A 19,098-nucleotide genomic window follows, 5' to 3' on the forward strand; every position below is an offset into this window, starting at 1 on the left:
TGTCACACAGCAAATCACCAAGAGGGAGAATTCCTTCTATGTATCTATCTATCCTATCTATCTATCCCATATCCATCTATCCTTCTATCTATTATCTATATATCCCATATCTATCTATCCCATCTATCTCATATCTATCTTCTATCCCATATTTATCTATCTATCCCATATTTATCTATCTATCCCATATCTATCCCATATCTATCTATCTATTATCTATCCATATCTATCTATCTCAAATCTATTTCATAGCTATTATCTATCTATAGATCTATCTATCTATCCCATATATATCTTCTATCTATATCTATCCCATACCTATCCCATATCTATCTTGTATGGGCTCTTTGGATGCTTCCGGATTATCAACGACCAAAGGGGCGGCAAATTTTTCGACAGCCCCGGGCGCCACAAACAGTTGCTACGCCACTGGGTTAAGCCTGCAACCAAACCCAGTGCCCCTGCCAGCCGTCACTCTGGAGGCTCTGTCTCTTTTGCCAACACCAGGCCTACTTCTGACACTTCCAAGTATTTTTCCTGCAATCGGAATGGACATATCAATGCAACCTGTCCGGAACAGAAGAACCCCCCAACCAAGGCCTCAGGGACCAACGCATCCGTTCTTTTGGTGGGTGTGGTGGTTGGGAGGGTCGCAACGTGCAGCATGTCCTTGTGGGGGCCTGTCTTGCTAGAGGCCTCAAGGACACCGGGGACGAACGAACCCTCATCCGACCTGGACTGGCGGCCCCTGAAGAGATGATTGATGGGAAAACCCTGTCACCGGGATTGGGGGCGTCTGCTGCCTCATGCCGATGGCCTGGGTTTTCATTGATTGGTGTGCCGGGAGCAGGGTGAAGGAAGTGGGGGTGTCCGAAAACCTGCCCACTGATGTTTTGTTGGGGACTGATTTGGGGAGGATGGTTGCATACTACGTCCTTGACACCCCTCCCCAACCTGATAATACGGGTATTGCTAACCCTGATGATATTGATGATGGGAAACTGAATGTGTTACCTGACAATGCTTTATCGAGAAATGATGCATCTAACCATTTTTTCCCTAGGAATGATGCTGATAATGATGTAAATGTGCCAACTAAACCTGATAACCATTTTTGTGAAACGGTAGATGTGTCCACAGGTGCAGGAGTGATCAGCCACGTCGCTCTGCGGAGTGAGACGGCTGAGGAACCCCTAACAGCAGCAAGCGACAGTGCTAAAGGAAATGGGGAGGTGCAAGGGAACTGTGATGAAGGTGATGCCATGCAACTGACCAGTGCCACTGAGGAAGGTAACTGGCCCATAAGTAGCCTGGCTCCTGAAGTGTTGGGGGTGGATGGGGAGGTAGAGCCCATAGCAGTGCCAGCTGATGGGTCTGTAGAAATCCCTGGGGAGACAGCCTACGTAGCTGCCGTCACCTGCAGTCAGAGTGCCCGGAACACAGGTAGCGCCCTGCCTTCTGGACCCTCCTCAGCCACAGGAGTGACTGAACCAGAGGTGGACCCAGAGCAGGTCCTAGAGGGTCCCAGTGAGGAGGGGACCTTGACGTCACTTCTGGCTGCCTCCAGTCGGGAGTTCCAGGCTGTGCTGCACTCAGATGCGAGCCTGGAGAAATTGAGATACCTCGCCGAGACGCCCACCTCCAGGACTGATAAGGAGAGGGTGTTCTGGGAACGAGGAAGGTTATACTGGGAGACAGTACCCGGAGAATCCCAAAAGGAGTGGTTGAGGGAAAGACAGCTGGTCATCCCCTATCAATTCAGGGGTGAGCTATTGCGGATTGCCCAAAAGATTCCACTTGCTGGACACTTGGGGATCAGCAAAACTAAGGCCCGGCTGTCTCAACACTTCTATTGGCCCAAGATGGGGACAGACGTGACCAAATACTGCCGCTCCTGCACCACCTGTCAAAGAGTGGGGAAGGCGGGGCCTGCTCTTAAGGCTCCCCTGATCCCTTTGCCAGTGATCGAGGAGCCTTTCCAGAGAATCGTGGTGGACATTGTGGGCCCACTGTCCGTCCCCAGCAGCTCTGGAAAGCAATACATCCTCACCGTAGTAGACTATGCTACCCGGTACCCAGAGGCAGTAGCTCTGTCTTCAACCAGAGCGGATAAGGTGGCGGATGCACTGGTGACCATCTTCTCAAGGGTAGGATTTCCCAGGGAGATGCTTACTGACCAAGGGACCCAATTCATGTGTCGCCTAATGGAGGCTCTCTGTAAGAAAAAGGTGACACAGCTGGTATCGAGTGCGTATCACCCACAGACCAATGGCTTGTGTGAATGCTTCAACGGTACCCTCAGATGTTCCGCATGCTGGTTGAGACCCAAGGACGCAACTGGGAGCGGTACCTCCCACACCTGCTATTCTCTTACTGAAGTTCCACAGGCCTCGACGAGGTTCTCCCCCTTCGAGCTCTTGTGCAGCAGGCGAGTCAGGGGACCCCTTGGGTTGGTAAAAGAATCCTAGGAAGAGGAGCCAAACCCTTCTGAAGTGTCCAACGTGGATTATGTCATGCGCTTCTGTGACAAGATGCAGACCTTGACGCAGTTGGTGAATGACAACATGGCGCAGGCTCAGGTTGACCAGAAGCACTGATACGACCAGAATGCCCGGGAGTGGACCTACCAGGTGGATCAAAAGGTGTGGGTGCTGGTCCCCGTACCAAAGGATAAGCTTCAGGCAGTCTGTGAAGGCCCGTACGTCGTCCACCAACAGTTTAACCCTGTCACCTACTGTACGTGGTCATGCTTAACCACGCTTGGGGTAGGCGCAAGGCCTTTCACGTCAACATTATGAAGGTTCATCAGGAACGTGAAGCCTGCATCCTACCAGTCTGAAACCTGCCGGAGGATGGGGAGGAAGACCCCCTCCTGGACATGATGGCCCAAGCCAAGGCCAGTGGGTTCATCAAGGACGTGGAGGTAAGCGACTCACTATCCAAAACCCAGCTGTTGCAACTGCGGATCACGCTGGAACCCTTCCGGGCTGTGTTCTCCAACCGACCTGGAAGGACTGAGTTAGCAGTCCACAAGGTGGACACCGGGAATCATGCCCCCACTACGGCGAACACCTTATCAGGTCTCTGAGGAGGTGCAGCAGGTTATGCACCAAGAGATCAATGAGATGTTACAGGTGGGGGTGATTCAATGGTCCAAGAGCGCGTGGGCCTCACCTGTAGTTCTCGTGCCCAAAAAGGATCGGGCCACCTGGTTCTGCGTGGACTACAGGGGGCTCAACACCATCACAACCTGATGCGCACCCGATGCCGCAAACTACCTATCCATCATGGATTTGAGTCGGGGATTCTGGCAGATTCCCGTGAGCCCTGCAGCGCAGGAGATCCGCCTTTATCACCCGCTTTGGACTGTACGAATCCACGGTCATGCACTTCGGCATGAAAAATGCCTCTGCCACTTTCCAGCGGATGGTCAACCACCTGCTTCAGGGACTGGAGAAGTACACAGTGGCGTACCTGGATGACATTGGCGTCTTCAGTTCCACTTGGGAGGAACACCTTCAGCACCTCCAGGAGGTGCTCAATCATTCTCCAGGCAGGCCTGACCATCAAGCCAGGAAAATGTCAGATGGGCATGAGCAAGGGCTACTAAGTGGGACACCGGGATTCCATGAGTCCAGAGCCTGAGAAAGTGGATGCAATAGTGTCCTGGCCCACCCCCAGGACCAAAAAACAGGTGATGTCCTTTTTGGACACTGCAGGATACTATAGGCGGTTTGTACAGAGCTATAGCAGCCTTGCAAAGCCCTTGACGGACCTCACCAAGCAGAAGCTACCCCAGTCAACTGGACAGACAGCTGTGAGGTGGCCTTCCGAGCTTTGAATACAGCCCTGTGCAGCTCCCCAGTGTTGAAAGCAGTTGACAGCAGTCGGCCATTCCAAGTACAGACCGACACCAGTGAGTTTGGCCTCGGTGCTGTGCTCAGCCAGGTCGACTTTTGGAACCCAAAACACCCCATCTTGTACCTGAGCTGGAAACTTCTGCAGAGGGAAGTGGCATACTCCACCATCGAGGAGTGCCTGGCCATGGTCTGGGCACTGCAATGTTTGCAGCCTTACCTCTACAGGCACACCTTCAAGGTGGTAACCAACCACAACCCCCTGAGCTCGCTGCACACTGTGTCCAGAACAAACGGTAGGTTGCTACGCTGGAGCCTTGCTCTCCAGCAGTACGACTTTACCGTACAACACAAAAAGGGGTAGAGAGCATGGCAACGCCGATGGGTTGTCCCACCAGGTCCTGCCTCCTTAGCACACTCTAGAAGGTGGAGGTGTCACGATAATGTAAATATGACCTATGGTTTTCCGTTAACACACTTTCCAGAACGTTCTGCTACAGTCATAGCTGCACAGACACAAGCGACCCCTCCTCAGCCCTTTCTGCACACTCATTGCAACGTGAGATTCCAGTGAGTGATCTCCCTCCTCCCAAAGGAACGTCTGTTGTGAGTTCATTCTCTGGTTCCCCTTCTGAACTCCCTCTGGTGGTGTCGGGAGGTGGTGTGGCTGGTTTGATCAGGGGAGATATGCCACCTGAGGATGGGGATGATGATTGGATCTTGGGATTCTCAGATTGGATTTAAGACAGCCAACGCCCTATTCAGTTGCTGGCGATTCCTTCTGGCTTGTCAGCTCTTGGTTTTCAGCTCTGTTCCAGTCATCTAAAGCTAAGTTTTTCTGCTAATGTTCACACTTGATTTTGTTGGTCTATTCAGTTTTTTGTGTGGTCTGCCAGCCCCGGCTGGGGGCTGAGCTGAATTTCCATTCTTATTTATCAGTATTTTGCCAATTGGCTTTTTGTCCCTTACTAGTTCGGTCTCTTTTTGCTCTGTCTCAGAATATTCCAGAGTGCTGATATAGTGGGAGAAGTCTAGTGACTTCAGGGTTAATTTTGCTATCAGAAGTGTTGGACATTATTTTTGTAGGGTTTTTTGCAGGTTGCAGTGACTTGCCTTTCCTTTCCTGTCTAGTTAGTTTGGGCCCCATCATTTGCTCAGCCTATTTTCCTGCCTGTGTTTGTGCCTTCATCTTGTTTCACCGTCAATACATGTGTGGGGGCTATCTATTCCTTTGGGGTCTGCTCTGGGGCAGTTAGTTTTCCCTTTTCTTGCTTTAGGCTTATGTAGTCCTCCGGCCGTGACGAGGCGCCTAGGAACATTGTAGGCACTCTCCACGGCTACTGCTAGTTGTGTGGTAAGATCAGGGATCTGCAATCTGCATAGTTACCAACTTCTCTGGTTTTCTGTGGCTTAGCTTGTTTTGTTTTTTTCTCCTTGGTGACCCATTCATAACAGAATCACCAGTCATACTGCAGATTCTAGGGTACTCAAAAGCAGGAAAGAATTGTAAAAAAAAAAAAAAAAAAGTATCAAATTTTTTTTGTATATTTTTTTTCTCTGGGGCCGTAGGAGGATTTTTAAATTTATTTTCTTAATGGAGATTAAGCAATTGTCTGATCGTGTGGAGCAGCTCACTGCTGTAGTGCAGGGAATTTCCGCCTATCTCACTCATTTACATGCTGCTGAACCAAAGATCCCTACTCCTGATGTGTTTTTTGGGGATCGGTCTTGCCTTGAAGCCTAATTCATCGGGGAGCTCTGCGCAACAGGTTCTAATTGTCATCTCTTTGCTGCCCGGCAATCTCCAGGATTGGGCGTTTTCTTTGACACCTGAAGATCCTATTCTGACTAATGTGGATGCATTTTTTCAAGCCTTGGGGTTGTATGATGAACCTAATGCTATTGATCAAGCTGAGAAAGCCCTGTTGGCATTGAACCAGGGTCAGGATTTTGCAGAGTTATACTGTCAAAAATTCTGAAAGTGGGCGGTCCTTACTACATGGAATGATAGTGCCTTGGCAGCTTTCTTTAGGAAGGGTTTGTCAGAAACCGTAAAAGATACTATGGTGGGATTTCCTGTTCCCTCTGGCCTTGACGATTCTGTGTCATTAGCCATTCCAATTGATCGGCGTTTATGTGAACGCAAAACTACATGAGAGGCGCTGCCACCTTTTGGACAAATGTCTGAACCTATGCAATGTGATAGTTTTGTCTAGGGCGCAACGTCAGGAGTTTAGAAGGCGTAATAAGCAGTGTTTTTTCTGTGGAGACGTCTCTCATACTATTTGTCTGTCCAAAACGAGAGAAACGTTTTGCACACACATTTGCTGTGGGCAGTATACAACCTAAGTTTCTTTTGGCAATTACTCTGATCTGCTCCTTATCCACATTTTCCACGAAGGCTTTTGTGGATTCAGGAGCAACATTGAATCTGATGGATTTGGACTTTGCTAAATGCTGTGGTTTTTCCATGACGCCTCTGCGGACGCCTATTCCTTTGAGGGGTATTGATGCTACTCCTTTGGTGGAGAATAAACCTCAGTTTTGGACCCAGGTGACGATGCGGGTTGCCCCAGACCACCAAGAAAATTGTAAATTTTTGGTGCTGCATAATTTGCATGATACTATTGTTCTGGGTTTTCCTTGGTTGCAAACTCATAATCCAGTTTTGGATTGGAAATCTGGGTCTGTGGTGAGTTGGGGTTGTCAGTGTGTTCTTAGGGACGCTCCTGTTTTCTCCACCTCTCCTAAGTCTCATGATATTCCTGATTATCTAGCCGATTTTTCTGATGTATTTAGTGAGAGCAAGTCTGCGTCTTTGCCTCCTCATAGGAGTTATGACTGTGCAATTGAGTTGATGCCTGGGTGTAAATTTCCCAAGGGTCGGCTTTTCAACTTATCAGTACCCGAACATGATGCTATGCGATCCTATATTAAGGAGTCATTGGAGAAGGGTCATATTAGACCATCCTTGTCACCTTTAGGTGCTGGGTTTTTTTTGTGGCCAAGAAAGATGGTTCATTAAGACCGTGTATTGATTATTGTTCCCTTAACAAGATGACGGTTAAATATCAGTACCCGTTACCTCTGATGTCTGATTTATTCTCCAGAGTTAAGAGTGGCTGCTGGTTTACTAAGCTTGACCTCAGGGGGGCGTATAATCTTATTCGCATCAAGCACGGGGATGAATGGAAGACGGCGTTTAATACTCCGGAGGGACATTTTGAGTACCTGGTGATGCCTTTTGGGCTCACTAATGCCCCTTCTGTCTTCCAGTCCTTTATGAACGATATTTTCCGTGACTTTGTGGATAAGTTTTTGATCATCTATCTGGATGATATTTTGATCTTTTCTAGTGATTGGGATTCTCATGTGGAACACGTCCGGACTGTGTTCCGGATTTTGAGGGAGAATTCCCTGTTTGTTAAGGGATCGAAATGCCTCTTTGGTGTCCAGAGGATTTCATTTTTGGGATTTATCTCATCTCCATCGACTATTGAAATGGAACCGGCCAAGGTACAGGCCATTTATGATTGGGTTCAGCCTACTTCTTTGAAGGCCCTCCAGAAGTTTTTGGGTTTTGCTAATTTCTATTGTAAATTTATAGGTATTTTTTCTGGTATTGTCAAACCACTGACTGATCTGACCAAGAAGGGCGCTGATGTGCTGAATTGGTCTCCTGAGGTTATCAGCATTTCAGGAGCTTAAGCAGAGATTTACTTTAGCTCCAGTTTTTTACGGCAACCTGATGTCTCACTTCCATTTCAGGTGGAGGTAGATGCTTCTGAGATTGGTGCAGGAGCTGTTTTGTCCCAAAAAGACCCTGTGACTTCTAACATGAATCCCTGTGCCTTCTTTTCTCGAAAGTTCTCCCCATCTGAACGCAACTATGACGTGGGGAATCGGGAATTGTTGGCCATGAAGTGGGCATTTGAGGAGTGGAGACATTGGTTGGAGGTAGCTAGACATCAAGTTGTGGTCCTCACCGATCACAAGAATTTGATTTATCTGGAGTCGGCTAAACGCTTGAATCCTAGACAGGCTAGATGGGCCTTGTTTTTCACGCATTTTAATTTTGTGATCTCTTTTCTTCCGGGCACTAAAAATGTTAAGGCAGACGCCCTTTCTAGGAGTTTCTTTGCTGATTCTCTTAGTGTGACAGCCTACTACTATCCTAGGTGAGGGGGTAGTTCTTTCTGCCATTTCACCCGATTTGAGACGCGCCTTGGAGGAGTTTCAGGAGGATAAACCTGAGCGTTGCCCTATGGGAAAATTGTATGTTCCTGACCAGTGGAGAAAGAGAGTGATGTCTGAAATTCATTGCTCCGCATTGGCTGGTCATCCAGGTATTTTTGGTACCAGAGATTTGGTGAGTCGGTCCTTTTGGTGGCCTGCCTTATCTCGTGACGTCAGGAATTTTGTACAGTCCTATGGGACTTGTTCTCGGTCTAAACCCTGTTCTCGTTCTAGTGGGTTGCTGATGCCCTTGCCGGTGCCCAAGAGGCCATGGACCCATATCTCAATGGATTTTATTTCTGATATTCCTGTCTCTCAGAGAATGACTTATCTGGGTGATTTGTGATAGATTTTCAAAGATGATCCATCTTGTACACTCCCAAAGCTGCCATCTTCCGCTGAGTTGGTGCCCTTGTTTTTACAACAGGTGGTTCGGTTACATGGGATTCCTGAGAACATTGTGTCCGACAGAGGAGTCCAGTTTGTTTCCAGATTCTGGAAAGCCTTTTGTTCCAATCTGGGAATTCAGTTATCCTTCTCCTCCGCGTTTCATCCCCAGACTAATGGACAGACTGAGCGAACAAACCAGACCTTGGAGTCTTATTTGAGATGTTTTATATCTGCTGATCGGGATGATTGGGTCTCATTTTTGCCCTTGGCCGAATTCGCACTGAACAATAGAGCTAGTTCTGTCACTTTGATGTCACCCTTTTTCTGTAATTTTGGGTTTCATCCTCGATTCTCTTCAGGGCAAGTGGAATCTTCGTCCTGCCCAGGTGTGGACACTGTGGTTGAGAGAATGCAGCAGATACGGGACCAAATGGTGGATAAGTTGTCACTCTCTCAGGAAAAGGCCCAGCGATTTTCCAACCAGCATAGGACCATTGCTCCCCGGTTTAAAGTGGGTGTTATGGTTTGGTTGTCGTCTAAGAATATTCCTATGAAGGTTGCATCTCCTAAATTTAAGCCAAGATTTATTGGTCCTTATAAGATTTTGGAAATTCTTAATCCTGTTTCGTTTCGATTGGCTCTTCCAGTTACGTTCAAGATCAATAACGTATTTCACAAATGTCTGTTGAAGAGGTTTGTTGAGCCAGTGGTTCCTATGGCGGCACCTCCTGACCCTGTGTTGGTCGAAGGCAATGTGGAATATGAGGTAGAGAAAATATTGGATTCTCGTTTGGTTAGACGGAGACTCCAGTATTTGGTCAAATGGAAGGGTTATGGTCAGGAGGATAATTCTTGGGTCTCTGCCTCCGATATTCATGCCAATAGATGGGCCCGGTGAAAAGCACGAACCATCCTGATCGGCCTGGTGGTGTGGATGAGGGTTTGGTGACCCCTCCTCAAGGGGGTGTACTGTTGTGAGTTCATTCTCTGGTTCCCCTTCTGAACTCCCTCTGGTGGTGTCGGGAGGTGGTGCGGCTGGTTTGATCGGTGGAGATCTGCCACCTGAGGATGGGGATGATGATTGGATCTTGGGATTCTCAGATTGGATTTAAGACAGCAGACACCCTATTCAGTTGCTGGTGATTCCTTCTGGCTTGTCAGCTCTTGGTTTTCAGCTCTGTTCCAGTCATCTAAAGCTAAGTTTTTCTGCTAATGTTCACACTTGATTTTGTTGGTCTATTCAGTTTTTTGTGTGGTCTGCCAGCCCCGGCTGGGGGCTGAACTGAATTTCCACTCTTATTTATCAGTATTTTGCCAATTGGCTTTTTGTCCCTTACTAGTTCGGTCTCTTTTTGCTCTGTCTCAGAATATTCCAGAGTGCTGATATAGTGGGAGAAGTCTAGTGACTTCAGGGTTAATTTTGCTATCAGAAGTGTTAGACATTATTTTTGTAGGGTTTTTTGCATGTTGCAGTGACTTGCCTTTCCTTTCCTGTCTAGTTAGTTTGGGCCCCATCATTTGCTCAGCCTATTTTCATGCCTGTGATTGTGCCTTCATCTTGTTTCACCATCAATACATGTGTGGGGGCTATCTATTCCTTTGGGGTCTGCTCTGGGGCAGTTAGTTTTCCCTTTTCTTGCTTTACGCTTATGTAGTCCTCCGGCCGTGATGAGGCGTCTAGGAACATCGTAGGCACGCTCCACGGCTACTGCTAGTTGTGTGGTAAGATCAGGGATCTGCAATCTGCATAGTTACTAACTTCTCTGGTTTTCTGTGGCTTAGCTTCTTTTGTTTTGTTTTTTTTCTCCTCGGTGACCCATTCATAACAAACGTCTTTGTTTTCAACATGTGCTTGGCACTTTCATAGCTAAGAGTTAAAATCTAATCATTTGGACATAATGCGACATCAGTTTGTTAGAAATATGAAAATTACATATCTGGGATGTGCGTCGACGGAGCTTTTTAGCCCGTGTTTTCCCGGTTCCAGCACCATCAGAATCCGAGAAATGGGTTTCTCCTGAACAGAGTTGGACAGTCCGTGTTTAGAGTCAAAAGTAAGCCAATTTCAAGCTAAGATGAGTGATGGGTCTGCCGTTATTCTGCTAGGCTCTCCAGCCCAGTTATGTAGCCGAGAAGTTTTCAGAACCAAAATTGCAACTCAGAAGAGGGGAGGACCCCGGTAGCTCAGTCCCTTTATTGATGTCATTACCCAGAACTGTAAGATACAGTCACCCAGTCTGGAGCTCAGTCTGCTTTGGGAAACAGATACAGAGCCACTGTCATGCATGGCGATGTATGGCTCCTCCCATCAGCCTGGCTTGCCTGAGGTGATCTAAGCAATTGTGTTTTCCTCTTTAATACTTTTTTTGAAATTGCCTTGTACATACTTTGTCTCATATTGTAAAATCTTTTTATACCTTCTGTAAACACTGCCTACCTTTTTGGAGAAAATATAAATTAGTTTAGTCTTCCCCATGCTCTATAATGAATTTACACGTGCCTTAAGTTAATTACGCTACTAATTTGGCATCTGCATGCCATATAAGCTGTCAGCGCTGCCCTTTCTGCACACTGACCTGAGAGACTTCCTGATCATGCACTGCGCATGACAGGAAGTTTTTCAGCTCTGGTAACCTGGATGTTGTCATGAGGACATCGGGTTACCATAGCAGCGATCGGCCACTCGCCGGCACCAGAATGCTGCAATCTTGTTTTATCGCAGTGATTCGGGGCTTAAAGTGCCGAGAGCGGTCTGTGACTGCTCCTGGCACTTAGTGCCAGGTGTCAGCTGTGAGAATCAGCTGACACTCGGCCGCGCTTCCCCTGTGAGCGCAGCTGATTGCCATGACGTGCTATCCCTTCCGTGGTATAATTATGCCGGGGCACATGGATGGGATAGTACATCAGATATCAGGGGTTAAAGGGCCATGCAGCGTATCCACTGGTGAGGTGCAGCTGGAGAGGCAGGTTTGACTGATCTCGCACTGAATAAGCCTTTTTCTGGTAGAAATTTTTTGAGGACAAATTGAGAGCAAGCTTAAGAATTTTGGCCTAGATTACAACCAATGGTGTCTCAGATATCAATGTTTTCTGTCTAATGGGCAAAAGACTGAAAAGTCCTAACGCCTCAGTCAAACGTCCGTTTTCAGGTACATGTACTCAATTTATGGAGAGGTTTACATGTCCATTTTTTTGTGGAGACAAGTCTTTCATTTGTGTCACAGAGCAAAATTATTCATACAAGTCTATGGGCAAGTGAAAATCACTGCCAACACATGTATGGCATCAGTGTACAATCCGTGTGCTCTCCGTGACTAACATTGCAATGTATAGGCGAAGCTTTGACATTTTTTCAAACTAAAACATTGATGGTAAAAACGGACACTCACCGAAAACTCATGATTTTTTGATTATGTAATAAAGTAATTCGTAAAACATTATTATATTTGTATGAAATACAGAATTCACTTACCTGAACTGTTACAGAATTTCCCATGAAATAGATTTTTTTTGTGCTGCAGCCATTCTCATGATGTCTATAGTATAATACATAATATGTATGCTTTTGCTACCATTTGTAGTCATATGTATGATAGAAACAAACTAATAATGATGATTGATCAGCCAATTTAAAGGACACTAGCACAAACCTTTTCATGAAGCCATTTCACCATCTCCCCTAATGTCCAGCTACAGCTTAGAATCATGGTTAGAGTGTAAAGCTGTACAAGGACTAAAATTAAAGCCATGTTCCCATCTTCCTCTCCACCAACCAAAAAAAGTGTGTGTTTGATTATGATACATTGAATAACAACATTGCACATTACCGTTGTTATGAAAATTTACCAACAAATTCAGATTTTTCGTTTACTTTAAATTAAATATTTAGCCACACAATCATTTCATTGGGAGACTGATCGTCCATGAGGATCTGTAACCTGGAAATGTTGATATTGGAGAAAAACAAAATTTTTTTAGCTAGTGACATTTTTTATATCAGCTCAACACCAATAATCAGTCTTCAGTTATTATTTATTGTTTTTTTTTATAAAGCAATTTGAGTGAAAAAGGCAAGTGCTAGAAAAACGTGACATATTTTCCAGTCTAGAACAATGATATTACTCCATAATACGGTATATCAGCACAGAATGAGTAGAAAAAGACAAATACAAAGAAAGTAACAAAAATCCCAACACAATTTTCCCATAATAAAAAAAGGAGAAGTGGAAATGACTGCAAACACTGTGCACTAATTCTATGTACACAGATTAATAAATCAAGAAAATATAATTTGTAATATATCTATAGATTGGATGGAGTAATATAGGTTGTCTTAATAGATTTTGAAGAGTAGGCCGTGTTTCTTCAGGCGTTGGGATTGGTTTCCATCAAATGAATATCTGATTCTACCATCTCTTTAACCAGTTCCTGCAAAAGAAGAAATCAGTGTTAACTTTGTTTCTACATACACTAGGCAATTATATTACAACCGGCTCAGAAATGTGACTCCTCATTTACTGACATCTCGCTACAAAGTGAAGGATGTAATTGGTAGAAAGTAAGAATTTATACAACGACTGACTTAATATTACAAATAAAGAGAAATTGACCTGAATACCAATCCAGAATAGAATAGAAGATGCCATGCAAACTTGTAACAACCACAAAGAGATCATGTCAGGTTATATTCCCTGAAAATCACCATCATTCTGAAATATTGTAGGATATTAAGAATGGAAGTGTTACACAGGACTGCGAAGAACTAGCATTACTTGTATTAGGCCTCATTCAGTATTTGGTCAGTATCTTACCTCAGTATGTGTAAGCCAAAACCAGAAGATGAACAATCAGAGGAAAAGTATAATAGAAACACGTCACCACTTTTTAATTTTTCACCCACTCCTGGTTTTATCTTACAAATATACTGAGGTAAAATACTGACCAAATACTGAATGTGTGACCATGGCCTCACCTCCAGAAACAGGGGCTAAAAATATTAGCGGCCTGGCAGAAATGCACATTAGAGCCAAAAAGATTGGTACTGTGTGGATTGTACTGTGGACATCACAGGAGGGTGACATTTGTTATGAGGCATCACAGTGGAATACACAAAATGGTTTTTCTTTTTTTGTGTGCAGAAATAATATATTTTGTATGCAAATAAACCAAATATCAAGACAGCAACAATGTGGTGGCTACTGCTCTGTATGCTGGGCATACCATTCAAGTAGCTGCCACAGAATGCCGTCACATGATTTGTTGTACCAGAAGAGGCTAGGGGGTATTTTGAGAAGATAATATGTGACGTCACTGTGTGTGGATGGCTGAAAGCAGCCAAATATCAGAAAGTTACCATTATAACACTGTCAGGTCAAATTCACCCATCCATGAAACGTCTGCTCTGGTTGCAATACCCGGAACGATAACGGGTCTCTTGACCATAACTAGGAGCCTCATATATGCCTATGAGGTCAGGAGAGCAGGGGGTCAGGATGGACATTGCGATCCACGCACAGCCCACTCATAGATATGTAAATTTGGCCTTTTTCATGGGCATCATGTACTCGAACAGTGTCTACCAAAAATGGCCAAACATTTCTGGGTGTTCTATCACAGCCCAATTTGCTATCACACCTTTCTCTAGAAAATATTATATCAGAATGAAAATTACCGTATACAAAGACGTGTAAATGACAAAGACATTATGTATTTTAGTGAGGCAACCCCTTTAAGGGAAGGTGATACATACGCAACTAAAATGGAGTTCTCATACCTGGTGTTAAAGCTCCATAATAAATATGAAAATCTACATATCACTATGCAGAAGAGAGAAAGAACATTGCCCTTTAGGGATTATTATTTTTGTTTGTATTGGGACTAGAAGTCATGTGCATCTTGGAAAAAAAAAAAAATCACATTTGGAATGCAGTTAATATTTTGATTGGGGAATCAAGATGCCCAAAGGGTTAAACTCTGTGAAATGTTTTAATACAATGCTTACATCAAATGAGACCTTGGTTGCCCAGCCGAGCTTCTGCTTTGCCTTGCTGCAGTCTCCTTGTAGAAAGTCCTGTGGGTGCAAAGAAAAGCAATAAGTTGAGAAGCTCACATTAAAAAGCTGAATCACTTTCTTACTACTAAAGCAGATCAGCTTTCACAGCCCTATATGGTAGACGTATATCTAAACCTCATAGTAGTAAAACAACAGTCATCCCGAACAGCTAGAGGACACCATGAAACGTTTAATGACAGAACAGTAGGGTGAATATTCACTCTCAAGGTCATATACTATGGGGAAAAATAAAACAAGGCTGTCAGGATTTGCCGAAATTAGAATCCTGTGTAGCTTGGATTCTTTCTAATTTGTAAGGCCAGCCTCACACACAACATTTTGAGAAGTTGTTTTTCTTTGGGGCTTTTCACCATTTTTTGTCAAAAACACTGTAGACAGATGTTATTCTGAAGTCTACAGAAAAATAGCAAAAAGTCTACATACACAGGTGAGTTTACCAAGCTAAAGTCTCAATTTGTGCCACAGACATTGTCGTGCATCACCCAGGGCCAGATTAAATAAGTATTTTAGACCTTTTATGTGCCTTGACAGTTTCGATTGGGAGTCTAGAAAAAGGCATGGCTTAAATGTACAAAATAAACCAAATATTTGAAGCAAAATTTGGTTTTAGAATTACAGCTCAATTAGATGACCTAAATCTGTCAACAAGTGTTCATAAGCATGCTCGTTCCTGATCAAAGGAAAATACTGCTGACCATCTATGGAAAGAGGTAAACACTAGTGATGAGCGAGTACACTCGTTGCTCGGGTATTCTCCGAGTATTTTGGTGTGCTCGGAGATTTAGTTTTCGTCCTCTGCATGATTTGCGATTTGTAGACAGGCTGAATACATGTGGGAATTCCCTAACAGGCATTCCACACATGTATTCAGGCTGTCTAGCAGTCGCAAATCATGCAGATGAGACAAACCCGAGCAACGAGTATACTCGCTCATCACTAGTAAACACTTGTTTGTCAGATCATTTATGCCGATATAAAAATCATCAATGCCAGAAGCGCGTAACTTGAGACAGGGTACTGTATGTGCTGACAAAATGATGCTGTAAAAAAACTGAATGGTTGTATTAAAGGGAATCTGTCAGCAGGTTTTTTGCTATGTTATCTGAAGACAGCAGAGATAGAGGCTGAAATCCAGAATTCAGGGATGTGTCACTTGTCTAATTACTATCTGTGAAGGATTTAATCACTTAGATTAACATTACAGAGTACATTAGTAAGGCAAAGCCCTCTCCTGTGACAACCAGGTCACTGTCTATGGACTTTGTATGCAGAGAGCCTGGTGTGGGCGGGGTTAGCTTTCTGAGCTCTGCTTCATTCTAAATCTAAAAGCTCTGATTGTGTCAGAACTGATGCACCCAGTAATCTAAGTGATACATTGTTGGATTCAGCTGGTCTTTTCCTACATTACACTGCTCTCAGATGAGGCAGCAAAAACCTGCTGACAGATTCTCTTTAATGGTTGATCTTCTACATGCAGTATTCATCAGCCCGTGAATGGAACTGTAAATGAGTGCCAATATATTCGTATATAGTCGATGGAAACACGTCAATATCAGCCCATGTGAATGATCTTTAAGACACGGACATTTCAAAAACCTCGTGTTCTTGGAATGTCATGTTCTTGCTTGCTTATTGGACTTTTTAATAGTACTAAAAAGTAAAAATGTAAAAATATGAAAAACACAGCTAAAAACATGTGCCATTTTTGCATGCATTTTAAAATGCTGGAAATTATGTTATTGTGAAGGACCCATAAGAAAAATGAAACGAGATGTAGCAAAACGTGAGCTATGAGACATTGGTGTAATTGGAGCTTTTTGGTGAAAATTCGAGTCATTTCTAGGGCTAGATGGCCATGGGCCCCATCCTCCAGCTAGATTCCACTGTTGTGTGCCTCAAACTTTGTTGGTACCATTGCTCTCGAGCAACATTTTATCACTTGGTTCAAATAGGTTATTTGTGAAACAATATAAGAAATAGACTTCTTGCAATTGACTAGATCCAGTGTCAGCTACAAATGGGGCCTACTTCAGCTGGAACTTTGGAGCTATAATTTTGTCAGAAGAAAATAGAACTTGGCACTCCTTTTCAATGCTAAAATAATATATTTATTGCACTGTTGTACTTTTCTCTGCAGCGCGGGCTGTCTTATTTCTACTGTAGGCTTCATTGCCTTTATACAGCATTGATTATTCACCATTGATCCACCATATGTTCTGAGGAACGCCAATTAGGCCGAAACGTCAACTTTTTTTTTATGTGGATCCTTGTCTTTTTTCTATTTGAGCAATAAATATACACTGCACAAAAGAAAATAAAGGGAACACTTAGAATATAACTCCAAGTAAATCAAACTTCTGTGAAATCAAACTGTCCACTTAGGAAGCAACACTGATTGACAATCAATTTCACATGCTGTTGTGCAAATGGAATAGACAACAGATGGAAATTATTGGCAATTATCAAGACACCCTCAATAAAGGAGTGGTTCTGCAGGTGGGGACCACAGACCAAATCTCAGTACCAATGCTTTCTGGCTGATGTTTTGGTCACTTTTGAATGTTGGTTGTGCTTTCACACTCATGGTAGCATAAGACGGACTCTACAACCCACAAAAGTGGCTCAGGTAGTGCAGCTCATCTACGATGGCACATCAATGCGAGCTGCGGCAAAAAGGTTTGCTGTGTCTGTCAGCGTAGTGTCGAGGCTGGAGGCACTACCAGGAGACAGGCCAGTACACCAGGAGACGTGGAGGGGGCCGTAGGAGGGCAACAACCTCAGCCTTTGTGCAAGGAGGAACAGGAGCAGCACTGCCAGAGCCCTGCAAAATGACCTCCAGCAGGCCACAAATGTGCATGTACAAACCAGACAGTAAACACTGCCACATGCGGATTATTTCTTCTGCACTGGTGTACCACACGGCCAATCCCTGATTGTAGACTGGCTGCTTCATTTGGTATTTATGCACCTGTGCAGCTGCCATTTTACTTGGGTCCACTGCACCCTGCATTAGTACAGATGCATTTAGGCCTGTCTGGTTTGTATCATTTGCACATTTAGGACATCATGTTTCGCTCCATCCACCAACATCACGTTGCACCACAGACTGTCCAGGAGTTGGTGGATGCTTTAGTCCAGGTCTGGGAGGAGATCCCTCAAGAGACCATCCGCCTCCTCATCAGGAGCATGCCCAGGCGTTGTAGGGAGGTCATACTGGCACATCGAGGCCACACACTACTGAGCATCATTTCCTTATCTTGAGGCATTTCCATGGAAGTTGGATCAGCCTGTAATTTGATTTTCCACTTTGATTTTGAGTATCCTTACAAATCCAGTCCTTCATGGGATGTTAATTTTGATTTACATTGATCATTTTTATATTTTCTTGTTCATGTCGCATGCCACTATGTAAATGAATAAAGATTTGCAGCTGTGATATTTAATTCAGTGATATCCACGATGTGGTATCTTAGTGTTCCCTTTATTTTTTTGAGCAGTGTGTTATTCCAGCATTGAAAAGGAGTGCCAAGTTCTATTTTCTTCTTGTATATGGGGTGGAACCCTACTTGAGCACCCTATAAGAGTGCCACATAAGCCTAATACAGACTATAATTTTGTCAGAGTCTGGGCCCATCATTAATTACACTGGCGGGCCAATGTGCCTCAGAAGCTAACTGCAGGAGTGAGCATTACTAGTCAAGACTGACAGCATGGAATCAGAGAGGCACCATGCAATCACACAAATTTAGCCAAACTCGAGTTGACACTTAATGCCAACCTACAAAAAAATACAACAATAGAGGATGTAACTTTCTGTACTGCAGGTGATCAATATAAATTGGCAGTAACGAGGAAGTAATAAATAAGTGTTAAATAACACAAAAACGGAAGATAAGAAATAAAATTGCCAAATTGTATTTACAGGCCAGGACAGTAGAGGATCAGTCGGTCGGATGACGGAAAGGTCTCCTTAGTGTTACAGAAAATTACATAAATTGATAAAGAAAAGCATCTCACCACCCTACACGCTAAAGAATTAGATTGCCAAGGTATTAAGAGGAGTGGGATTTCTGCTTAAAATCTTTGTTGCTTTTTAACAATTAGATTATCATCAATGAAGCAATTAGCTTTTTCAACAAACTAATCATGTCTCTATAATGAAAATCAGTTTATGGGCCCTAAGTAGCTGCAATTTGTCCTAAACAATGAAATCAAACTAAACCCTGAGGCTCCACAAAGGTTTTTCTTTTTTTTTTTTTTAGGGATAGTGTTCATTTTAGAGTGAAAGGTAATGTCAGGGCTAGGGCTCCTGCAACTGATTAGCCAATAGCTTTGACCATCCCAACCGCAAATCTCTATGTGCCACTGCTGTAAACCCAAAGATACAAACATTTCCCCCTCCATATAAATGAAATTACTTGGGTTGCAGTTCCTGGTCTACATTTATGTGACGAGCCGACAGATAAATCTGTTCAAAAGCCTAGGTTTTTCTCCGTCTAAACCACACTCTATAAAAACAGCAGAGGAGCCCTAGAAAGCTCA

At 44.2% G+C, this 19,098-nt stretch overlaps 1 protein-coding gene across 5 annotated transcripts in view; it reads right to left on the reverse strand.

Moving 5' to 3' along the window:
• Window positions 1-12,496: 12,496 nt before the first annotated feature.
• Window positions 12,497-19,098, reverse strand: part of GMDS (GDP-mannose 4,6-dehydratase) — a 944,793-nt gene continuing 938,191 nt past the window's right edge. For all 5 annotated transcript variants that reach the window (XM_073550144.1, XM_073550143.1, XM_073550145.1 and 2 more), the window contains 2 exons: window positions 14,485-14,553; window positions 12,497-12,911 (listed from right to left, as the gene is read on the reverse strand). In XM_073550144.1, the coding sequence (XP_073406245.1) occupies window positions 12,890-12,911; window positions 14,485-14,553 (91 nt within the window). In that variant the 3' untranslated portion in view covers window positions 12,497-12,889. The remainder of the gene's footprint in view (window positions 12,912-14,484; window positions 14,554-19,098) is intronic.

The sequence above is a fragment of the Dendrobates tinctorius genome, unplaced genomic scaffold, assembly GCF_039654945.1.
Source record: "Dendrobates tinctorius isolate UK_male_01 unplaced genomic scaffold, ASM3965494v1 ptg000163l, whole genome shotgun sequence".
NCBI lineage: Eukaryota > Metazoa > Chordata > Amphibia > Anura > Dendrobatidae > Dendrobates > Dendrobates tinctorius.